This window comes from Lipophrys pholis, assembly GCF_963383615.2.
Source record: "Lipophrys pholis genome assembly, chromosome: 23".
In the NCBI taxonomy this organism is placed as follows: domain Eukaryota; kingdom Metazoa; phylum Chordata; class Actinopteri; order Blenniiformes; family Blenniidae; genus Lipophrys; species Lipophrys pholis.
Window position 1 is genome coordinate 3517136 of NC_137645.1, and position 24512 is coordinate 3541647.

General features: G+C 45.9%; 2 protein-coding genes across 4 annotated transcripts in view; both read right to left on the bottom strand.

The window, feature by feature from the left end:
• Positions 1-705: 705 nt before the first annotated feature.
• On the bottom strand, positions 706-8188 carry senp7b (SUMO specific peptidase 7b). Of its 3 annotated transcripts, none has more exons than XM_080493370.1 (22): positions 7941-8079; positions 5264-5372; positions 5085-5161; positions 4842-5000; positions 4431-4507; positions 4221-4342; positions 3924-4134; positions 3764-3843; positions 3556-3663; positions 3365-3398; positions 3082-3294; positions 2764-2984; positions 2610-2668; positions 2359-2475; positions 2125-2247; positions 1956-2048; positions 1775-1851; positions 1637-1695; positions 1373-1416; positions 1214-1282; positions 977-1127; positions 706-882 (listed from the first exon to the last, which is right to left on the bottom strand). In XM_080493370.1, exons 2-22 carry the CDS (start codon positions 5369-5371, stop codon positions 754-756), a joined length of 2331 nt encoding a protein of 776 aa, XP_080349496.1. In that variant the 5' UTR covers position 5372; positions 7941-8079; the 3' UTR covers positions 706-753. The 3 variants fall into 3 exon arrangements, with proteins under 3 accessions (XP_080349496.1, XP_080349495.1, XP_080349497.1); XM_080493369.1 differs by having other exon boundaries at positions 710-882; positions 2764-2987; positions 7941-8188; XM_080493371.1 differs by having other exon boundaries at positions 730-882; positions 2764-2987; positions 3924-4131.
• An 11169-nt stretch (positions 8189-19357) lies between these two features.
• The window catches only part of LOC308127576 (BCL-6 corepressor-like), a 21767-nt gene continuing 16612 nt past the window's right edge, over positions 19358-24512 (bottom strand). Inside the window, exons 8-13 of the mRNA XM_080492707.1 lie at positions 24097-24207; positions 23686-23852; positions 22741-22886; positions 21522-21599; positions 20889-21072; positions 19358-20774 (exon numbers count right to left, since the gene is read on the bottom strand). Of these exons, the coding sequence (XP_080348833.1) occupies positions 19541-20774; positions 20889-21072; positions 21522-21599; positions 22741-22886; positions 23686-23852; positions 24097-24207 (1920 nt within the window). The 3' untranslated portion in view covers positions 19358-19540. The remainder of the gene's footprint in view (positions 20775-20888; positions 21073-21521; positions 21600-22740; positions 22887-23685; positions 23853-24096; positions 24208-24512) is intronic.

Sequence of the window (24512 nt, forward strand, 5' to 3'; positions counted from 1 at the left end):
AACAATGAAAAACATTCAAACTAAGTGATCTACCAACCAAACACACCCATCAGGTGCTTTCTGGACTTACCAAAACCACTTACGGGTTCTGGTCCTGTCCTTACTTCAGAGTCTGAATAAGTTCTTGATCTATTTTTCTGGCTCCAGGATTATGTTCATGAACATCATCAAATCTTAAATCCGTCTAATCTCAGCAAAGATTATCCACCGTCACCACAGGAGGGCAGACCAGGTCCAAACATTACCAAAACATGGCTGGACCTGGTGAAAGGAGGTAAAACAGGGCTGAACCTGGATATAACCTGATTAAAAGGGGCCAAAACAGGGCTAGACCTGGAGGGAACCTAATAAAAAGAGGTAAAACAGGGTCAAATCTGTCCAGAACCTGACTAACGCAGGGTTGAACCCGGACAGGAGCGAATGAAAAGGGGTAAAACAGCTAAACCAAATAAGAACGTATCAAAATAAAAGAGGCAAACACAGAAAAAATCCATACGTCGATTTCAATAAAAAAACGGATTAAATTGGACTTGAATTTCTATCAAAAAAAAAAAAAGGCCTGTGGTTTTGTGGCTTCAGTTCATGCTGCTCCCCCCGCTTCCCGTCTGATCCACTTAAAGCTGATTGGATCACAATGGGGGGTGGGGGTGCAGGGGGGGGATCCAGGTTTGACACACAAACAATAACACACAATAACAGTCAGAGGCTAAATAAATAATTATTTTTATTGTAGAAAGCTATGTACAGAGGGTGTCACTTCCTGTCCGTCTCCTCCTTCAGCCTCAGGATCAGGCTGCGGATCTCCTCGCGCTTGTGTCGCACACTTTGCCGCGGAAACCAGCCGTCCAATCGCAGCGGGAGGTCAAAGTGCACCACGGGGTTCTGAGGAACCAAAGTACGAGTACATTTACTCTTGATATTTACTCACATTGTAACATCACAGCAGTTCAACAACTTGTGCTCAATGTGTGTGTACCTGCAGGAAGCTGTGTGTGTACTGCAGCAGGTAGAGTCCACAGTCGCTGCTGTTGTCCTGCAGAGGAACCCTGCAGCTGCAGCTTTTCATGGTTTCCTCGGTGAAGAGTCTCGGCGTGCGGCGGCGGACGTCCCACTCCACCTGCAGGTAGCTGAGGACCCGCCGCCACGTTACCGCGGCAACGCCACACCAATAAAACACTGACGCAAGAGGAAAGAGGGGGGAAAAGAAACTCACTCTCTGAGGAGTTTGCAGACCATCCTGTGATTCGACAGCTTCAGGGAGTCCATGACCAGGATACACGGCCTGAAATCACAACAACAACAACAACAAACAATCATCAGAGGGAAGAAACGCGTCAGCCTGAAATAATCTGTTGGTTTTTTTGCAGCAGACCTTTTTAACACCGTGTCTCTGGTACATCCCTGCAGTGTACAATCCTGCAAACACACACACACAGTGTAAGACAACGTCAGACATTCTGCATGATGAGGAACTTTTAGTACAATTCCAGTAACATTTACACATCAGTTTTTGTTTGTTAAAATTCTACCACGACAGGGAATGAACCCAATATGACCTTCAGGTCAACTGGGAAACTTCCTTTATGTTTACGAGACATCTACGATATATTTACAAGATATTCAGGGATTTATTTACCGGAGGCTTCTGCCCTCTCGGGCTGAAGTTTGTGTTCTCTGAACTTCCATTGGATCGTCCTGAAAGAAACGGTAAAAGCACGAGATTCTTTCAGAGAGACACACACACACACACACACACACACCCCCACACACTCACCAGATTGACGCTCAGAATCTTCACATTGAGCCTCCTGCAGACCTGGGAAACAGACCACCACCAGGAACCAGTGAGCTCTGACACACAACAAAAACAAGTCACCATAGCAACAACAAAATCTTTTCGTAAAAACTTGAACCAGCTCAGACAAACGAAACTAGACGTAGTCCGTTAAACTCACGCCTGGTTAACGGGGACAAACAGGAAGTCTTTGGTAAAAATGTCCACGTGTCTCGTCCATGTCTTCACGCGCTGATGTCGCACTCGTCGGTCGCTGCAGCAGAAAGAGAAGAGTGAGACCCCTGGGGGCCACCTGAGGAGCTGCACTTGCAATCCTGTACTACGCTTACGGGACAGAGGGGACGTCGTCCTCGCCGGCTGCTCGCCCTCTGCTCAGCTGTTTGAAGAGGAAGGTGCTGAAGACGTGACTCCGCTCAGCCACGGCGCCGCCCACGCCCTCCAACAGGAGGTACCTGAAGAGAGAGCCCCCTGCTGGTCAGAGAGCGACGCTGCAAACCCACCCCAGGGTGGTACGGTGCCACTGTAATAATCTGCGGAAAAAACCCGTTTGTCATGTGACCCACTTGAGGTAGAAGTCGATGATGACATCATTGAGGAACTGGCCATCGTTCAGACAGACCAGGTCCTCCTGGGTCACTGTGATGCGGCCTTTACCCGGAGCCATCGGGTACTGGATCAGCCTGAAGACCAGAACAAACCCCTGGTGACTGGTCCGAGTGGTGTTAGCAGTTAGCAATAGCATAGCGACTGGAGGTTTTGGTGTTATCAGTTAGCATTAGCAGAGTGGCTGGTCTGACAGGAGTTTCTGTGGTACCTGGTTGGAAGCGTCTGCTGAGCTGAGCGCGTCCTCCAGCTGCTGCTCGTCTGTTCGGTCTGTTGGACAGATTAAAAAACAAAACTGAGAAACCAGCCTGCACCTCCTCCTGCAGTCAGAACATCCGCTCACTTGGTGAAGTGGATGGACTCACCGAGTGTCCCAGCAGCCTGAGGAGGTGCTGGTTCAGAGGAGAGGGGCTGCTGTGGAGCAGCAGGAGCCCATCGGACCAGTCCAGAGGGGAGTCTGGATCCCCACAGGAGGAGGAGCGGCCCCTCTGGTACTCCCTCATGTCCAGGATGGAGGCCAAAAGAGCCTCCTGCAGCTCCTGCAGCTGCTCCTTCAACACCAGCAGCAAGAAGGAGCATGGTGGACCTGCTGGGAAGCGGCATTTACACTTCAGTGACTCTGCTGCCACCTGGTGGACAGAGGTGCTATTGCACTCATCTGACAACCCGTGTTGTTTCCATACCATCTGTGCCTCCGTTGCTCCGCACGTTGACCAGCTCTCTCTGCAGCACGTTAGCCTGAGCGTTCGTCACCCACAGGAACAGCAGCGAGGGGGCGGGGCCTTTCCACGCTGCCAGCAGAGGCTTGTCTCTGACCACACCCCCATCCCAGATGCCATAACCCCGGAGCTGAGACGCCACCACAGTGACCTCCACCTCCTCCGCCTCCTCTGACCCTGAAGCACAAACACTGAGCGTCAAACACAACAGAGGAAGGACAACGATGTGTTTGTGTTTGTTGTTTACCTTTCAGAGGAACGGTGATGCCACTCTCACTGATCTGAACAGGAAGAGAAAGAAATTATTTTATCTTTCTTCTGGAAATAAAGCCAACAAAATTATCAACCCCCTCAAAACATCTTTTGAGTAAAAGACTAAAACAACCTTTGCATTTTAATTTGAAAGTTTTCTAAATGAGTTAAAGAGACTTTATGAACCATCAATGTTCCGTTGGCGTCGGCGTCCATCGGACCGACGTGAAGTGACAGGAAGTCCAGATGTAGGAAGGTTGGCCCCGCTCCCGGAGAACTCAACGACTTCAGAGCCTGATGTCAAATAACAATGCTTTAATCTGCGGGAACCGCGCCGCCACCACCACCACCACCACCACCCCCCTCCGGTGGTCACAGTGTGAACTGCAGCTACCTTGTGCGAGCGTTGTGCGCTGCTCCGTCGACTGCTCGGCGTCGTCGTTTCTTTGTCCTCGTCTTCACTGGAAAGAACAACTACGGAGAAGTTTAAGAGTATTTTCTTCAGCGACCCTGAACTCTGTGAGTCGGGTTTTGGAGGTGGAACTCGGACTCACTCGGCTCGCTGGACTTGCGTTTCGGAGCGTTTGGTTGGTTCTTCTTCTCCCTCTTCTCTTTAAACTCCATCCAACGAGCTCGCTGCCGCTCCCTCACGTCCTCCAGCAGCAGACCGCCGACACCACCCGTCACCGTGGAGACGGAGGAGGAGGAGGAGGAGGAAGAGGAGGGTCTGGGCGGAGCCACGAACTCGTCCTCAGAGGAGTTCTTCTGTTGAAATAATTTTTTTTTTATAACTTTCCGGCCGAACAGACTTGTGATTTCAATGTGAAAGGAGGATAACCTTTGACCCTCACCTCTTCCAGGGCAGTGCCCCGTTTCCTCTGGTCATCTTTAGAAGAACTCCCAGCATGATTTACTGGTCTCAACTCGGCCAGCGAGTCGATGGCGTCTACGGAGACGATTCTGTCCATCAGGGCTTCACCAAAACAAAACAAAAATTGACTCTTTGTATAAACAAACAAACAATATGTTAACTAGAAAAAATATTTAACTTCCTGTTTCACCTCCTGAGGATGAAGAACTCTTCCTCTCTGGTGAGATTGCAGGCAGTAGTCGGTCGGACGCTCTCTTTGGACGCCACCTGCAGCCCAGACTAATATTATTACTTTTACTATTATTATTATTGACATTTGCCTCCATTGCAGTCCTGCTCTCTCACCGTCACAACTGTTCTCTGTTCAACTGTCTGTGAGCTGCAGCTCGTCTCCATGACAACACACACACCTTGAGAGTAACTGCTACTCTACTGATACTATTCCACTATTACTTCGTAGTGGCAGTATGGAGGGGATGCTCGTCGGCAGGAAGCAGCAGCTACACAAAATTTTATCTGAAATGTTCTCATTATTATTATCATTCACATCTGTTCAGATTTTACGAACCCGAATTCCAGAAAACCATAAATGTGAACTTACCCGTTTGAGAATGATGACTCGGCTCTTCCTCTCTGCTGTGATTGGCCACTTGGGCCTTGAGGAGCTCTGTGATTGGCTGCCGTAGCGCTGCCGCCGTCTGTTCCGTTGAGTCTGAGCCTCGACTTCAGGTAGTCACGGAAATCCGACTGGGGCTGCGTCCTGGAACCACAAGAAACCAGCCTCGCGTTTACAAGGCCTGCAGGGTCCGCAGTGGCAACAACCTTCAGGGGGCGCTGTACTAACCTTTGTGTGTCTGAAGAGGAGCCCTCAGTTTTCCCAGCATGCAACCTGTCACCTCTGCCAGACTGATCCTCGTAACCCTGACGACCAGAAAGCTGATGAATGTTACCGAATCCAAAAATGTCCAAATGTCCCGAACTGTATTACCACCTTAAATAAGGCGCATAAACAGGTAATACCACCTTAAGACGAGCGTCGGGGCTGTGTAGGCGGGACAGCGGTGACTGCACGTGAATGTGGGAGGAGTCTGTGCCGTCTTTCTTCCGGGGGATTTTAAAGGGAGCGGCCATCCTGCAAAGACGCAGAGCATCAGGAGAGGAGCTCAGAAACACTGCTGTTCTATTCAGCTGCTTTTGTCCAGCCCGTTTGTTTAGCAGTGCGACCATACACCATGCACTACCATAGGAGCAAACTCAAACGGATTTCAAAATAAAAGTGATGTTGCTGTGAATGAGATCTCCAAATTAGTCAATAAAACACAAATTAATACCACTGATAATAATAATAATAATAATAATAATAGGGAACAACAAAGCTAATGAATTAGTGCATTATTAATATTAAATAACCATTATGAAACAAAATAATAAATAATTAATGTTACTATTATACAATAAACATCTTCCCATTCTGTTGACATCTTTCAAATTAAAAGCTGATATTAAAATGAAATTCACTGTTATAAACCCATTCCATGTCAGACTGACAGTAGATCACTTCAGGATGTTGCTCACCAAGTATTAGCCCAATCTGATGTGGCATATTAAAATAAGGGCCTATAAAGTAGCACATCTGGGCTCATCTAACTTTAAAATGAAAGCCAATTGAAAGTTTCAATAACATTCAAGATGATATCTCCTGATTTAAATTTGCCCATCTGCTTACATAGGGTTTTTTTTTTTAGAAAAGTTAAAATATTTCAAAATGTCTAAAAGATATTAAAAACTTAGAACAAAATAAGAATATCCTAAAAAAGCTGCACATTTTGCTTCTTCAATGGTTCAAATTGCTTACACTACATCCTTGTAGTTGTCACAATATCTGCACAGTGAAGTTGATGTGATGTCACGTAAATGACATCACGCCCTCGGCCAGAAGAGAAAAAGAAACTACTCGCCTCCTTTTCGGTCTTTGTACAGACATTTATACAGAATTGTGTGAACGCTGGAATAAATCAAATTAGTACTTTCCGTGTGTGTTTTTGGCTCAATTCTTCAATTTTCAACCAATTTTGACCATTCTAGTATCAAAACATCCAAAAGAGTGAATTTCTGCATAATTTTAAGCTATGAGATTATTGATTTTGCTTAAGGTTTCGTGTAATGTTTTAAAACCTGCTGATCAAGAAGGTTTTGCATGGACTCAAACATAGATGTTACCTTCTGGACCATCACTGACATCGAATGGTTTTATGATAACAGGGAATTTCCTTTTAATATCAGTCTGAAGATGGAGGGAATGTAGCCCAGATGAGGTATTTCAGAGGGCTCTTATTTTAATATGCCACATCAGATTAGGCGGTCACTTGGTGACTGATATCCTGAGATTGTCTACTATCAGTCTGACAGTGTGTGATAATAGGGAATTTCCTTTTGATATCAGTCTGAAGTTAAAGGGATACGACCCCAGATGCACTATTTCACAGGGCTCTTATTTTGATATGCCACATCGTGAGCTAGCCTACTGTAAATCTGAAGTTAAATTGGTTCATGGATACAGAGGAATATAATATAGCATAATATAAAACAGAATTTTGCCAAGATACGCCATTTTGTTGGGCTTTCAATTTGAAAGAAATGATTAGAATGGGCGGATGTTTATAGTATTATAGCAACATTAATACATCACTGACTGAAATAGTTGTTTTTTTGCTTCTGCAGGCAGTGTGTAGGAGTTTGTTTTCATGCGTTGTTATTAGAGTATTGATTATAGTAAGTATTTAAGTAGTTTAAGTATTAATTATAGAATTAATTTGTGTTGTATCAACGACCTTAGTGAAGGTGAGATCTCATTCACTGGAAAATCACTTTTATTTTGAAATCCGTTTTGGTAGGCTCTTACGGTAATGTATGGTGTGTGGGCGCACTGCTAAACCGAGCGCTGCTGGCTTGACACCAGTATTCTGCGACACCTGTCATTACTGAATAATTAGCAGCAGAGGTGTCACACCACACTCAACCAATAAATACATGAACAAATAGAAAAGAGTTGATGAGGTTAAAAGAATCAAAGCGATGAAGACTCGGCTCCTTCCGGTGCTGGGAGCCGAAGCACCGAACTCCGTTCGGAAATCATCATTTTTAAGACGTTAATCTCGCTCACTGTTACAGCCCATCACAGCTGTTTCATAAGCAATGCAGACGTTTGTTTCAGGTTTTTTTTAGAGATCAACTCCAACACAAACAAGTTCAATGTAATTTCAACTCAAAACTGTCAACATTCTGCTTGTTTACATTGAGAAACATGTCCCATAAACATGCAAGCAAGCAGCGCCACCGCATGTCAAAAAGGACATTTTTACCCCATTAAATGGTGGAAATTGGGAATTCTTTGTGAGCCGCATATGTGAAACTGTCTACCTGGCTCGTTACAAGTATGAATTAGTTCTTTCCCGGGTGTGTGCGTTTAGTTTCAGGGTGACAAACTTTAAAAAGTGTATTTTCTTGAGGAAGCTCCTGGTCGAGGCGCAGTTGCGATATTAGCGGAACTTTCTTCCCTCGCTCAGCTCTAATGGAGCCGTTGGAGCGGAATTCTTCACACCCGCAGTTATTCTGAGTGTCTACGGTGTTTTTGCGTCCTCTGGTCATTGCATAGACACTAAAATGAAACTAACTCCGCTGCGGCGGCTCTGCTACCGACCTGCGGTCCGAGGCTGGAGCACAGCTAAGCGGCTAACAGTCCGGTGAACAGGACGCCCGTTGTGCCTCTCCGCGGCTGCCTCGTCGCCGTCAAACGTCGCCGAATCGACGGGCGTCTCATGGGGCAAAGCTATGCCCGCGGTACCCTCTGGAAAAACACGAAGCGCAGATTTAAATACATGATAAGCGGAGCTGCGCAGCGAAGCTACGCTAACGCACAACAGCGACGACGGGCTGCGTGATGACGTCACAAGACGGTCGACAGTGAGGGACTGCTTAGCGAAGCGCTAATTAGATGTGCTCAATTAGCGTTTTACAATAATAAAGCGCTAATTGAGTGTGCTAATTTCCTCCACTTATTTATTTAGTTATCTGTTACTTTTTTACTTGCTTTGCTCTGTTAAGCTTGTTCCTTTTGTGTTTCTATTTTTTGTTGTTTGTTTGTTGTTCCCACATGCCCGAAATAAACTTTTCAAATTGAAATCAAATCAATAAAGCCCTGAAAAAATGAAGAGTCAATGAAACTGTTCTATTTGATTCATTAATAAGATATGCAAAGAAAGCTCTAGCTTTATGTTTTGCTCTGTTCTGTTCTTTTTCTTTTCTGTTTTGAGTGTGTTTCATTATCAGACTGCAATCCATATAATTGTTCAAAAACTGCCTTTTCTAATATATATATATTTGTATATATATATATATATATATATATATATATATATATATATATATTAAGGATCAACTATTTTCGTCGATGGCTCCCATCACCCATCACATTTTTTTCTTTTGGGAACCCGCTGAAAAATACAGAAAACTTGTCTTGTAATCTACTAATTAAATATAAAAAATATATAAAATATAAAGATGTCAGGGATTAGTTTAGCAATTGTGGGGACATTTGTAGGAAAAGCAGTTTAAAATGATTCTTTGATTGTGATCTGCAGGTGACCATCAGAGAGAACTAACTTGAAGAGATAGTCTTTCGGCTAACATTCACATAGTTAAACATCCTGGCTTTACAAAAAACACCTATAGTTAAACTCAACAGGAACTTGACAAGAAATAAAGACATTCATTCTTGAGATAAATGCAAAGTAAGGTAGTTTAATTGAGTTGTGTACCTTGCTCTGCATGAACTTCCTGGACAGCACCGCACGACCCGTGTTTTGTGATGTGACGTCATCACGTGAAAAGAAATACACAGAAAGTATTTTGATACAGAATATTCAGACAGTTTCATCATCTCAATAAAAGTACATTATTTAGTAAATAGTGTTCTGAGTCTTCTCTTGGATCGGACGGGCCTGCTCTGTGCTGCTCATTAATTCCACCAGGTGGCGACAAAACCTCACGTTTGTTCTGATCAGAGAGAAACGTTTACATTTTGAATAGAAGAGAAAAGAAAATTCTCTATTAATCCCAGAAGGAAATTCTTTACACTTGGGCTCCACATGTAATATAATAGAATATTAATAGAATAGATATTTTGGAAAAAAAAAAAGTAAAAAGAGAAACATATTTACAAGGAAAAGTGATGGAGTCACAGGATATCATGGAGCGGGTGAGAGACATTGTTCAGAACGGGCCTCAGTTTGGACCTTTTTCTCCTCCAGGTCCGCCTGAACAGAGTGCATCTGCACTACTACCATGCTTCAAATTATCTATCTTATTTGTGATTTTATTTCCCTCATTGAAAGCCTTATCTGAATTTTTTTTTCATCTGAATTGGGGATGTATAAATATATTCATTGTGTAGTTCAATGGTTGATAATGTGTATAAATAAATCTTATAAATGGTGTCAGACACATTCAAATTAGTTTGATTTCTGTGGTTTTTAATGAAAATTAAATCACTGACCCGCAGTCGTCTTTTCTTTTTAAATATAAATTCTATAACTTGATGAAATGTATATTTTACTGCCTCTTCGTCATCCTTGATATCAACTTTTTAATATGATTTATTATTTGGATGTTTTATGTATTTATATTTGATATAAACCTATTCTACAAATTTAATGTGCATGGTATGATTTCAATGCTTTGTGGATTTAAAATGGTCATTTTTATTTGCAGTTATCAAAACCAAGATATTTCATTAAATGTGTTGATGTATTCAAATTTAATATGCTCCCAATGTTCATGAAATCTTATGGATTTATTTTTTATGGACTAGAGTTCTGACAATTTCCTCAAGTCAAAAGAGCTGCATATATTACATTCTGAATTGTACTGCTTGATATGTCAGGTTTTTTGAGCAGCAGCAGGGGGCGCTGTGGTTACACCACATACTGTCCACACACACACACCAACACACACACAGAAGTGTGTGTGTTGGTGTGTCAGAGTGCCAATTAGGGTTTGACAAGGTCAGATTCACATTAATTAATACACCAACACGCAAACACGTTAGTTTGGAGGAATGAGTCACGTTAAAATGTGTCAATTAAAGGTCAAAGGTCAGCTGTGTGTGTGTGTGTGTGTGTGTGTGTGTGTGTGTGTGTGTGTGTGTGTGTGTGTATGTGTGTGTGTGTGTGTGTGTGTGTGTGTGTGTGTCACTGTCAGGCCTCGTTTCCGTGACGATCACGGCTGCCGCTCTGATTCGTCGTCACCTGTCAGCACCGACTCTGCGGCTCGGTGGCGACGGAGGCTTGACTGACAGCTGGAGGGTTGACGACTCCACGCGTTGTGTTATATATTGTACGTTGTGTATTTAGTGTTGTGCGTTGAACTCTCACACATAGAGAGTTTTGTCGTTGAGGGTGACCAGCGGAGGGCACAAGAGCCCTGTCATGCTGCGATTGCCTCACGTGCTTCTCGAGTTATTTCAGCACTTTTTAACACATCTATGTTACCGTATTTATATTTTAAGGTGCAGACAAGCAGCGGTGCCTCGTATCTGTGGGATTTCTCTCCTGCAGCTCACTGACAACACTTTAAATTTTCAGAAACGATTTTGGAAAGTTGTGTGTTGCAATTCCACTTTGAACCACCAGGTGGTGTCATGAGTCGAAGAGAGCGGGGTTAAAGTTCTGAAGTAACTACCGACTGACTCAACACCAGAGGGCGGAGCGGACTCGACGGCAGCTTTTCTCGTGTAGGAAAAACGAAGCGTGCAGGAAAAGTTCAGCATCAACAACTCCCACCAACTCGAATCCGTCCTCATCCTCGCTCTGCAGCGCAGCCGTACCAGGAAACGTGTGCGTGTGCGTGTGCGCGCGCGTGTGTGTGTGTGTGAGGGGAGTGATGCATGGTGGGAAATCGTTTAGCGCCCTCGCCGGTCCTCGGCGACAGCCCCCGGCGACGGGATGAGAAACGAGGCAGCAACGAGGATGTAATTTGAGAAGGAGAGAACGAGGGGGAGGACGGAGTGACAGATCGGAGGGAGGGTGGGAGGGATGAAGAGGAGGAGGAGGGGGAGGAGGAGGAGGAGGAGGAGGACAAAGGGACGGTGAATGACAGAACGAGGAGACGGGGGAGGAGGGTGACACATCGGGGGAGATCTGTCTCTCTGTCGAGGCGTAAACGAGGCGAGCGTCGTTTCTCCTTCCAGCCAATTTGAATAATGAGGCGCTCTAATTTCACACACACACACACACACACACACACACACACACACACACACACACACACACACACACACACACACACACACACACACACACACACACACACACACACACACACACACACACACACACACACACACACTTGCGCGCACACGGATGTTTTTTTCTTTGCAGCAGCAGGCGAAGCTCGTCTGTTTTTTTCTCTTTCGGATGACGTACAAACTAAAAAGCTGCAGCAGCGCTAACATAAAGAACCAAACTCCTGATTCACAGCTAGGGGGCGCTGTGGTGTCACACACACACACACGAGGGACAACAATCTGTAAAAAAAAGGTCATTAATGAAAAATGTTTTAAGACTTTGCTCTTTCCAATAGCTCATATCTCCACTAGGGTTATAACATTTGCGATTTTTGCATTTTTATGTGAGGAATAATTAATTTCCAGAATAATTACGATACAAATATTATTACAACTAAAACTTTCAATAATAAAATCTTGGAGCTGAGACAGCAGAGGCTATCGCTAGTTAATTAACTCTTTAAAGACAAAAAAAGGCAGGAATTTGTTGTTGCAATACCATAAGTAGCCAGGAGAGGGACATGTGTTTAAACAGTACTATTTGATCATTTAATCAAGATTTTATTTCATTGTTTTTTTTTTATTAAAACCATTTTGACAGATTTTATGTATTACAATGCTAATCACGTAACACTTATCATCGTACGTTCGCATAAACAAAACACATTAACATATATAGTGAAGTATTCAATCGTACTCGTGAAATTTGTGCAATCCTAGTTTAACGTATCCAGAAAGCAAGTTTGCGATAAACTTGTTCATCGTATCCATGAACTTGCTGAACAAACTCAAACAAGTTCGCAATTAATCCTTCTGCAGGTCGTAGAACAAGTTCTGCTACTAATGCGTGGAACGTTTGCGGATTCGCGAGCTAAAATTGGTAGCTTCTCGTAAAAGGCGAGCATCGTATTTTGAGAACAGACATTCGAGAAAAATGATGGAATTAAGTCCAGGTTTGATTCATTCAGCTCACGTGCTGGCTGAATAAAACCAGTCAAAAACATTCTGAACAGAAAAAAATTCTCGACAAAATCTTAACGATAAAATGCAGTGACAAGAAGACGGATGAATTTACCGGAAAAAGATTTGAAAGAGGGAGGAGAAGGAGGAGAAAAAGAAGAGAGGAAGCAGGGGAGAGGAAGAGGAGGAGAGGAAGAGGAGGGAGCCTAATTGATTTGCTCGTTTTCTCTCCCTGGAAAGCGAGCGGTCAGACGAGCGCTGAGGAGGAGGAGGAGGAGGAGGAGGAGGAGGAGGGGAGGGGAGGAGAGGGGGGGGGGGGGTGGAGGGGGTGGAGGGGAGGAGGAGGGGTGAGGGTGGAGGGGAGGAAGGGGGTGGGGGTGGAGAGGGGGGGCTCGCCAGCGAAGCGTGAAAACGGGTGTGTGTGTGTGAAAAGTGTGTGTGCTTGAAAATGTGTGTGTGTGCTTGAAAATGTGTGTGTGTGTGCACAAATGTGTGTGTGTGTGTGTGTGTGTGTGTGTGTGTGTGTGTGTGTGTGTGTGTGTGTGTGTGTGTGTGTGTGTGTGTGTGTGACCTTGTCTGGCAGCGTGTGTGTCAGAGAGAGAGAGGGAGCGAGACGGCGAGGGCGAGCGAGCGAGCGAATAGAAAGGGGGAGCCTTGAAACTGTCTCCCTGCTCCCGCCTCCATTTTTCTCCCTCGCACATTCCTGCAAACCTTTTTCTTCTTCTTCTCCTCTTTGTGCTCGCCGCTGTCAGCACCTCCTCGCAGGCGGCGTGACCTCTGACCTCCCCTCGCCTCTGCTGTAAACATTAAATGACCTCCCCCCCCCCCACTTTGTAAGATGAGAGCCGAAGGAAGCAACGATTTTACTGCGGCGAAGTGACGGAGATTTGTTCACGCTGCCGTTAGCTAACGGTGAAATCAAAAGTGTCGGAAACTTTATCGCATTCATGTCAGAAATCTGTGTTTCTGACCGGGTCTGAAAAGTTTGAAATCGTACGACAAATTCCTCCGTAAACTGGGTTATCGTAACCAAAAACAAGTTTATCGTGAGCAGAAACAAGTTTACGACAAATCAACAAGTTTACCGCTACAAAGTTCATAAGTGACAAAATCACCACAAGCGAGTTTATCGTGACGTAGTTTACAATAATCACGACAGACGAATAGAATCACGATTGACAAGTTTAAGTTCTCTTATTTTTTAGAGAAAATCACTTTACGATTAAAAAGTTCACAATCGAGCAAAAGTTCTCGATAAAAAAGTTTCTGTAAAAAAATTGCGAAGCAAATAAGCTAATCCTCGCTGGCCTCGTTTTAATCTTCCCTAACGTATTTACAATTGAAAAATTTAACGTACTTCATGAGTGCTTAAGTAGTTTACAGTAAACAAGCTTATGTCCGTTGGAGACGAGTTTCCGATCAACACATTTTTTTGTACTTTAACGTTTTTGCTTTAATTTAATGGTAAATGAACAAGTTTCTGGTACTTAATCATTGAAAGTAAATGAACGTTTAAAGAAATTATGTTTAGCAAGCTGTTATTTCATGAATTTGTTCACGGGGACCTCTTGATTCGTAGTTTGAAACTCATTCACGACAAGTTTAAAACATTTCTAATTGAACTTGAGCGAAATCAGATTTAGAGATGAACGACTTCACAATTTCAGGAAATTACAATTAACAATTTCATAGACGTTCACGATGAATGAGTTTACGATATGTAATCATTTCCCAAATCAATTTCATAATTAATACATTTTCAAATGACATGTTTACTGGATGTGCGATAAACTGGTTTGCGTTAAAAAGGTCTACTGCAAACAAATTTACGATAAGAAAGTTTAGGATAAAGAACAAGTTCAAAATGGAAGTTTTAACAGAAATCGCTAATTGAAAACTGTCATTACACGTTACGATATTAATGCTAATTAGACGATGTGAAATACGTGAGTTTGTGCGTACGAGAAATCGTTCACGTTGCGACCAAGTCTGAGGATTTTGCGGTGTAACATGCGTGAGCTTTTTAAAGGCTGAATTTAGCGACTGTTTCAGAAACGACGTAGTTTCCGATCTTCGTCACAAACAGGCGACTCAGACGCTTCCCCCCCGGTTTTTTTCACGTTAGTTTCTCACATTATCGTTTGTTCGCCTCCTGCAGCCTCAGAGTCGCCGAGCTGGCGGCTGTTTGCAACCCCCCCCCCCCCCCCCCCCCCTTCCTCCTCCCCCCCTCTCATCCCCCCCCCCCCCCTGCTCTCCGGCAACGATTCATCTTCCCTCCACCAACATCAATAAATGATGGCTGCTGCGCTCCCGCTTTAAATATTCATCGCAGCGCTGCTCGTCTCGCTCGCTAAACAGCCTCGCAGCTCGCACGCCAGCCAGACACACACACACACACACACACACACACACACACACACACACACACACACACACACACACACACACACACACACACACACACACACACACACACACACACACACACACCCTGACACTCACTCACACACACACTGGCACACACGCTGAAACACACACACACACACACGCTGACACACACTCCCTGCGGTGCATTAGCAATTCAATCCGTCGTCTCCGGCATCGCGCTCGGCAGACGCACACACACGGAGGCGTTCACAGACACACAATCACAGTTACACACTCATTAAACACACACACACTCATGAAAAACACACATAGATGCACAAAGCCAGAGAACGGATGCAGAAGCTTCTCTCTCTGTGTGTGTGTGTGTGTGTGTGTGTGTGTGTGTGTGTGTGTGTGTGTGTGTGTGTGTGTGTGTGTGTGTGTGTGTGTGTGTGTGTGTGTGTGTGTGTGTGTGTGTGTGTGTGTGTGTGTTAAAGAAACAGTCTTCGAAGTTTCCACACAATCACAGGTTTGGGGGGAAAAAAAGCGCATCGGATGTTAGTGACGAGAGCCTTGAGAATCAATGTTTCGTCTGCTTGCAAAGATTTCTGGCCCGACGATGCGAACACCTCTTTACGTCCTCAGAATCTGAAATGACTGATTCAAACATTCCATCTTTTAATTGGAAACGGCGAAAAAACTTCCTCATGTCCTTTATCATATTTCCAATAAGCCATTTGCACGTTTTCAACACCTTGTTTGCAGTTAACAAGTTTGTCATTCGCAATGAAAATGTTCATCTCTTCACCACGACGGTCCGATACGGTGACTGCGTGACTGCAGCTGTACGAACCTGTGGCCCATCTCACAATCCCTCCTCCAGGACTCGTGAATAAGACTCCTGGGGGAGGTGCCCAGGTTATGGAGCGTATAGCCAACATATAGCAATCAACCAAGCAGCCAGCCAGGGAGAAACCGAGAAACCAGCTAACCAGCAGACTGTTAACCCATCACGACTTTGAAAACCAAACGATGGACAAACTAACCGACTTTAATCAGAATGACCGTACCCCTGTGGCTTTTCTTTGAAAATCACAGGAAGTGACAAAATTGTTGGTTCAAGACGAGACAATTTTACATTTTCTCCACTTTGCGTCATCGCACAGGAAGCAACCAGCAATTGGCTCTTATTTTATTGACATTTGAAAACTGTGGTCTTTGATTGTGGAAATCCAAGGTCCTCGTAAGAACGGGAGGACTGACGTGTGTGTGCGCGGATAGTGAATAATGTGTGAATGAGTCATCTCTCTCTCTCTCCCTCTCTCTCTCTCTGATGAAAGGGCGTGGGCGATCGAAGGGGAAGACGAGGCCAAACGAGGAAGAGACAGAGAAACAGAGAGAGAGAGAGAGAGAGAGAGAGAGAGAGAGAGAGAGATACAGAGGGGGAGCGAGACAGACAGAAAACATCCGGTGAATGACTTTGTTTTTTTCATCTTTCAGTTAAAAGAAAAAAGCTTGATTCAGAACAAAATGCACATTTGAAAGTGAAGGCAGGTCCTAAATATGCCTGAAAACAAGACCAGGTCCTTTCAGAATACCTGAAAATCTAAACTAAAAGCCTAAACTAATTCCAACTTTGTGTTTAAAATAAGTCAGAAATGATCGACAAACCCACCTGAAGGTTGTTTCAAATTTGGTCAAAAGCAGTTGAATCCATCCATCCATCTTCTTTCCCTTTTGGTCCATATGGGGTCACGGCGGTGGTCCAGAGAGCTCAAACACCTCGGTGCTCCGAAACCTCCCCCAGCTGTTCTCGGGGAACCCCCCCAAGTCTCTCTCAAATCAAACCAGAGATATCGTCTCTCCAGCAAGTCCTCGGCCGACCTAGAGGGCTCCTTCAAGTGTCTGGGGAGACCTTTTAAGGGAGAAGACCAGGAGGCATCCCGATAAGATGTCCAGACCACCTCAGCTGACTCCTGTCAATGTGGAGGAGTAGCAGCTTGATCGCTGAACTTCTCACTCGACCTTGAGAAAACGTATTTCAGCCACTTGTAACCACAATCTCAAGCTTTCGGTCATGATTTAAAGTTCATGACCATAGGTGAGGGTGGGAGACCAACCGGTAAACAGAGAGCTTCCTCTCTTCCACCACAGCAGTCCAGTACATTGAATGCATTACTTTTAGAATCTGTGGCCAATCTCACAATCCCTCTTCCCTTCACTCGTGAATAAGACCCTAAAGTACTTCAACACCTCCAGCTTGGAATGGTGTCCCCCTGCCCCTACTTACCACGAGAGGGCATGCAATGCTGTAATGTGAGAGAACCATGTATCTGCTTTGCACTCAGCATCAAAGTGTTCCAGGGAACACTGGAGGCCCTCAAGTGATGATGCCAGAAGGACAGCATTGTTTGCAAAAAGCAGAGACGTCTCCCCCGGGCCCCTCACGTGACATCCTCCTGGCCTAGGCTGCACCTCGACAACCTTGTCCATGAAGATCATGAAGAGAAGGGGTGAAAAAGTACAACCTTGGTGGAGTCCAGTGCCCACCATGAACAAGGCCAACACAATGCCGAGTATAAAGTTGCAGTTCTCAGACTGTAAGCACAGAGACCCTGTGGGCTCACAGCAGTGGTTTCTATGCTCTCTCTCCCACAAGTAAATTTAGGGGATTGAGTTGTCAGCCTTCTCCAAGTCTACAAAACACATTTAGACTGGAATGGTGAACTTTCATGCCTCCTTGATAATCTGTGAGAGGCTGAGGAGCAGGTCTGTTCCATGCCCAAAATTAAATCCACATATTCCTCCTGTATCGGAGGTTCGACTACCGGTTGGAGTCTCCTGATCAGTACCTCCACATGGACTTTCCCAGGAAGGCTGAGGAGTGTGATACCACAATTATTGGCACACACTCCCCGGTCACCCCAGTCTGCCAGTCCAAAGGTACGGCACCTGAGGTTCATTCGATAATGTAAAGTCATGTCAACCAGGACAGTCCCAAAATAACAAGGGCCTTCAACAACTCCGGATGTAGCTTGTCCACTCCTGGGGCCTTGCCATCAAGGAGTTTTTTGACTTCCCTGGTGGCCTTCACAAGGGAAATGGACGAGTATACCTCCTGTAAGGGAGGCATGTCCCCCAGGTTCTGGAGAGCCTCAAAATGTTCCTTTTCAACTCAGGATAATATCCTTGTTTGAGGTCAGACTCCTGCTGAGAACAGTTTTAGTAAGCCCACCCGACCCTTCCCGAGCTGCCAGATGGTGCCTCAGAACCTTTTTGAGGCCAACCAAGTCTCTTTCCATGGCCTCTCGGAACCCCTCCCATGCCAAAAATTTTGATTGGGCAACTGCCACAACTGCAGCCTTTTTCTGCTGCTGATACCAGTCTGCTGAGTCCAGAATCCCTTGAGTCAGCTTGACTACTTCCCAGACCACTAGTGTCCTTGGGTTGATGCCTTGAATGGCACCAATGAGCTCCTAGCCACAGCTGCATGTAGCTGCTTCCACAGTGGAAGTGTTGAACTGGGTCCACTCGGACTCATGTTGAAACGGTCCCCAACCGTCTCTGGTTCATGGGAGAACTGCTCACGGAGGTGGGTGTTGAAATTGTTTTAGACAGAATCATCTTATCTCAGCATACCCTGACTATGCGCTGGGGTCTGCCAGGTCTGGATTGCGGTTTTCCCTGCCACCTGATCATAATAAACAGCAGAGTGTGATCAGTCTGCACCAGTCTTCATCCCTGAGTGTCCTGAACCTATGGTCTCAGATCAAGTTGATCATTGGCCTGAGACTCAAGGAGCTCTGGTACAGAGTATACCAAAGAGTATCTTTGTATTCAAGCCTGGTGTTTGTTATGGACAACCCATGATAAGCATAGAAGTCCCAAAAAATTCACTGCTCGGGTTCAGATCGGGCAAGTTTTTTGTCCAAATCACCTCCTCCCCAGTAAGACTATGGAGTCAGTCAACTATGCCCTAATCAGGACTTCACTTACGCACTCCAAAAAGACCAAATACTCTGAGGTGCTGTTTGGTGTATAAACTCAAACAGCAGTCAGTTTTCTTATCCGTGACTCTTAAGTTCCCCACATCCAACCGGCGCCTGCCCCCCCATGTGAAACTTCCCAGTCAGGAAGAGAGTATCCATTATCAAGAACTATATCTAGCTGGTACCTCTCAGTTATCCCAAGTGAGCTGACATTCCACATCCCAAGAGCCAGTTTCTGTTTCAGGGGCCCACAATGCCATGGAGCTCCCTGCTGTTTCATGCTGCATGGGCAAAGGTTGAGGTTTAAAATGAGAACTTGAGAGTAATGTGATTTATTGTCTTATTCTGAAGCACTTTAAGTTTAAGATTAAAATGAGGACTTGACCATGGATGTGTCTATTGGAGAGGCCTTCAAACAATGACGTGAACTGAATACGTCAACAGACAGAACACAGAGTTACTATTTTCATCGATCTTCATTTTTATTGGATGAAGAGGAAAACCAATATGATGCCAATTACAAAACCACACACAAAGGTAACAAAGACCTCCCACTGACGTCACCATGGCAACAGAGTCATATTTACACAGACCACGAACCATAAATAAAAACAACTATTTACATGTTTCCATGGAAATGTCTCATGAACGCGTCTTGACGCGCCCGCTCTTCACCGTCACCTTCCCCGCCTCTGTTTTCACATCTCGCTGGATGGCGCTCACTCTGATGCCAAGGTCGCGGATGTGGACCCGCACGTTTCCTAAGTTCCTCTGCCAGGCGTCGTCAAGCTTCAGGCTCTTCACTGTGTGGTTCCCACACATGGTGCCGCCTTCGCCGCTCGCCCTCTTGACTCCCGCACACGTTGGAGCGTCAGGCTTGGCGGGAGCGGGGAGTCCGGCATTCTTACTCCGCAGTCTCTGCGGCTCAGAAACGTCAGCGCCACCTGAAGTGGACTGCGACCCACTGTCGATTTTACTCCCGAGGTTTTTCCACAGGTGAGCCTCGTGAGCCCTGTTGGACTGCGTGCCGTCGCCATGGTTCCCGGCATTCTTACTCTGAGGTCGATCCATTGCAGTGGCACTGCGAATCCGTAGTCGCTGTGGCTCCCACGTGTTCTCCGCGTCCTCTGCTACTTTGACTGACACTTCCTGTCGCTGCTCGCAGTCTGTGGCGGCGTCTGGTGGAGCAGAGTCATCAGAGCCAGGATTTTTCTCCTGCGCCCGCTGTGGTTCCCACATTTTTACGTCCACTGCTTGTGCAGTTTTGATCAAAGAGACAACAGACACTTCCTGTCGTTGCTTTCGGTCTTTCGAGCAGTCCAGATGGGAAGAGTCGGTGGTGCCGGGGTTTTTCCCAGACACTCGATTTGGCTCCCACATGCTGGCATTGGTCACCACGTGCGGCTTGGAGCCGTTACTCTCGGCTCTCTGGGGTTCCCACACACTAGCGTTCACTTTAGCTTCTGTGTTGACGTCGGGAGCGAGTCCAGACTGTGTGGTCACGTTGTCGACCACGGCAGAAGCTTGGCATGACGGTGGCAGTGAGGGAACACGTGATTGAGGTGGCGGCGGTGAAGGTGGTGGCGAGGGGTCCAGTGTTTCGTGGCGAATGTCCACGAACTCTACAGAGGAGCCAAGCATTCCAGCAAGTTCAGGTGTGGCCTCCACCAGCTCCAGGGGGTCGTGGACATCCGGCCTGAAGGACGCCAGCTCCGTTTCGTCGGGGCTGGTTAGAAGCTGCGACAGCGCGGCCTGCCGGTAGAACTCGTCCTCCGGCAGCGACTGCACATTCAGCTGCGGGAAGAGACGGCGAAATGAGCGCGATGTCATCCGAAGGCGACCCAGGACGTCAGAAAGGAGGAGCCAGTTCCTCCGTCTGCGGGAGAGGGGAAAAAAATGTTTTTTCTAAGAACGTTCTGAAACGTCTCCTCGGGTCTTCCTCACGAGTCCATTTCAGACTTGGTCCACCGAGGACACGTCAGAGACTCACCCCTGCGACAGGGACACTTGGATGTTGTAGCAGGGCAGCAGTGGTCGGTCCGACAGCTCGAACTCGAACACCTCTCTCCGGGCTCGCTGCTCTACGTCTTCATTGTCCTCTTCATCCTCCTCCTCCTCTTCCGGTCCTGGTGGATCAGCCAGAACGTTGTATGCTCCTCCTTCGCTGGACGGCTCTACACAATGAAACACAAACAGTAAAAAACTGTAAAAATTCAAACTCTTTCACCCCAAATGTTCAGTCTGAAGTCTGAAGTCTTTAGTCTGGGGTTTTTAACGCAGAATATCGAGTCCTGAACCTTCAGCCTGGAAGCTTTAGAGCTGAAGAACTGTTCTGGATCTTTGCTCCTGAAATTTAGTTCTGACTCTGGAATCTTTCGTCTTTAGAATATTTAGCAGGATGTTTTCAGATTATCGTGTAAACTTTTTTTTTTTTTTTTTTAAACCACAAGTCTTTTATCTGCGGTTTGTCGTCAGTCGTGCAGCGGTACTTCCTTTCATCCTAAATTATTTATTGCTCCCAGCCGCACTGCTTTTCCTCCCGTGACGACAAATCCTACTCTCTGAGTGTGTGTGTGTGTGTGTGTGTGTGTGTGTGTGTGTGTGTGTGTGTGCGTGTACTCACCGCACACTGAGCTGCCGTAAAACTCCCAGTAGATTCCCGGATCGCCCTCCGACCTTCCCTGGAGGTCAGAGAGGTATTCTGCAGGGAGGGAGAGCGGCGCGGTTAGAGCACGGTTCTGATCAAAGAAGCGGCCAATCAGAGAAGACGAGGGCGGCGAGATGAAAACAATAGAGCAGAACACACACACACACACACACACACACACACACACACACACACACACACACACACACACACACACACACACACACACACACACACACACACACACACACACACACACACACACACACACACACACACACACACACACACACACACACACACACACACACACACACACACACACACACACACACACACACACACACACACAGAGTGAAAGGACGGGAAGAAGAAGATGAGTGTTTGTGTTCAGACGGGGCCGGCTCGTCGCCACGGCGCTGAGGAGACGGATGCTGGCAGAAATATGTGTGTGTGTGTGTATGTGTGTGTGTGTGTGTGTGTGTGTGTGTGTGTGTGGCAGTAAGCTGTTCTGGGATTCAGCAGCCAAGCCTCATTAAACCCCTCTGGAGAGAGAAAGCGCGAAGAAAGAGAGAGAACAAATACAGGCAGGGAATGGTAATCAGACAGGCTGGCGAGTGCGTACACACACACACACACACACACACACACACACACACACACACACACACACACACACACACACACACACACACACACACACACACACACACACACACACACACACACACACACACACACACACACACACACACACACACACACACACACACACACACACACACACACACACACACACACACACACACGTTCGCCGCTCGTCTGTTTCCGTCTTGTTTACGGCACTGTTTCACCAAATCTGTTTAATCCTTTTTCTTTTTTTTTTTTCTTTTTCACTTTTCTTCTTTGGGGAGAAAAAGTGCGTCAGTCTTTCTGTTGACTTGTGATTGGCTGACAGGAGTCGAGTCGACCTGACTGGCTCTCATGAAACCAGTCACCAACAAAAACACCAACAAAGACTTTGTCCTCTCGTACCAAATATCTGAACGATGCTCCGTTTTGTCACACCAAGTGAAGTGATAAAGAACTTTTTTTCCCGTTTTAGTTGCAACATGTTTGAGGGTAGAGTTCACAAGTTGACCGTTCAGAGAAAAGACACTTGTGGCGTCTTCATACTGGCTGCGTCTCATCTTACCGTCCAGAAACGTCTCCATAGCCGCGCTGTGCGTCATGTTGATAGGTCCTCGTCCAGAGTAGTGGGTGAGGGTGGGGTCGGCGCCGCAGGCCAGCAGGAGGCGCACCACCTCCAGGTGGTCGTTTTGCACGGCATCATGAAGCGGCCTGAGAAGAAAAGAAAAGGCGGGAGTCAATCCATCGAGCCGCCAAACTGTTGAACCATGAAGGTTCACCAGTATGCTGATGACATGGCTGCATTCAATGGAGATAAAATATGATGGGACCAAAAACAAACATTCCAAGTTAGTTTGAAAGAAAATGTATTGTCTACTAACATGTTAAGGAGGGAAAGCACATGAGGCAACGTTACAGAGAATGAGACAAAAGCCTGACTCTTTATACCACTGAACAGGTAAAAAACATATGACGTTTAAAGGTTTGTTGATATCCAGACAATACTCTTCTCTTTATTCATAATGAATCCAGAAAAAAAGATATTTCTCCTGGGAACAAATGATAAAAGTGTTGCAAATGAAGTGAATCTCATTTCGAAAATACACATTCGCAGACGATTCAATCATCGACTGACGGGGCAAAGAATCCAGGTGAATCTTGAGTCTGGATTGTTGAGATTTTGACATCGCGGCACGTCAGTGGAATTTTAACACACTTAAGTTTTGGTTCAAAGTATCAGGATCAATGACAGCAGCTTTGGTTTCACTCAGTATCGGATCATATAGAACATCGGTGGTATTGCGCAGCACAAAAGTTCACGTCTTTTCCAAAATCCAAACTTCTCATCCATCCAAACTGCTTGCAAGCGTGTCTCGAATCAACCAATAACAAGATTAAATAATAGAAGTAAGATATCAACTTGTTTCTTAAAGAAGCCAGAAGAAAAATGTGACCCAGCATATGGGCAGCGTGCTCCAGAGTTATGAAAACATAAAAGTTCTGACGTTACCTGGTTCCGTCCTGAGAGCTGCAGTTGACGTTGGCTCCGTTCTCCACCAGGTGGCGCACAATTCCAAGCCAGCCACGTGCACACGCTTCATGCAGTGCACAGTAGCCGGCGTTGTCCCGGTGGTTAACGTCACAGATCCGACGCTCCAAGCAATACAGCACCACCTCCTGGAGACACAGAGGAAAGTTTGACATCATTAGTTTGACGCCGATTCGAAACTGAAGTTATCATTTTTATTTCATTTTAAACTTTAAGCTTTGAACACAGAAGAGTGCAACAGTACTACTAACATCAGCGTGAACGGTCCAGACTGTCAAATCCAAACCACCTGTATCAATCTGACTCCGCCCACCACATACTGCAACTCCGCCCACAGCATCTGTGCACCTGGGTGCGTTTGTGATTTGTTACCTCATATCCCAGGCGGGCGGCGCGCTGCAGCAGAGTCTCTCCAGCATTTTTGTTCACAATGAGGCGACGAACCTCAGGAGGGACGGGTCGTGGCGAGGGAGGTGGTGAAACCTGTGTGTGTGTGTGTGTGTGTGTGTGTGTGTGTGTGTGTGTGTGTGTGTGTGTGTGTGTGTGTGTGTGTGTGTGTGTGTGTGTGTGTGTGTGTGTGTGTGTGTGTGTGTGTGTGTGTGTGTGTGTGTGTGTGTAGGAAAAAAAAAGGTTTAAAGTGATTAGCGTGCGCTCAAGGATCCGTTTTATTACCCACAAAGCAATTAAAGACACACAAAAACAGACGCCGGCGCTCCTCCGGCATCCATCACTGTCACGTGCTGTTTTTGTAACACACACACACACACACACACACACACACACACACA

Coding starts and splice junctions, on each gene's coding strand:
- senp7b (XM_080493369.1), bottom strand. CDS start 5,371: ATGGCCGCTCCCTTTAAAATCCCCCGGAAGAAAGACGGCACAGACTCC. Junction 5,162..5,263: donor GCCCCGACGCTCGTCTTAAG/GTGGTATTACCT, acceptor TCTGGTCGTCAG/GGTTACGAGGATCAGTCTGG. Junction 1,696..1,774: donor AGATTCTGAGCGTCAATCTG/GTGAGTGTGTGG, acceptor CGTTTCTTTCAG/GACGATCCAATGGAAGTTCA.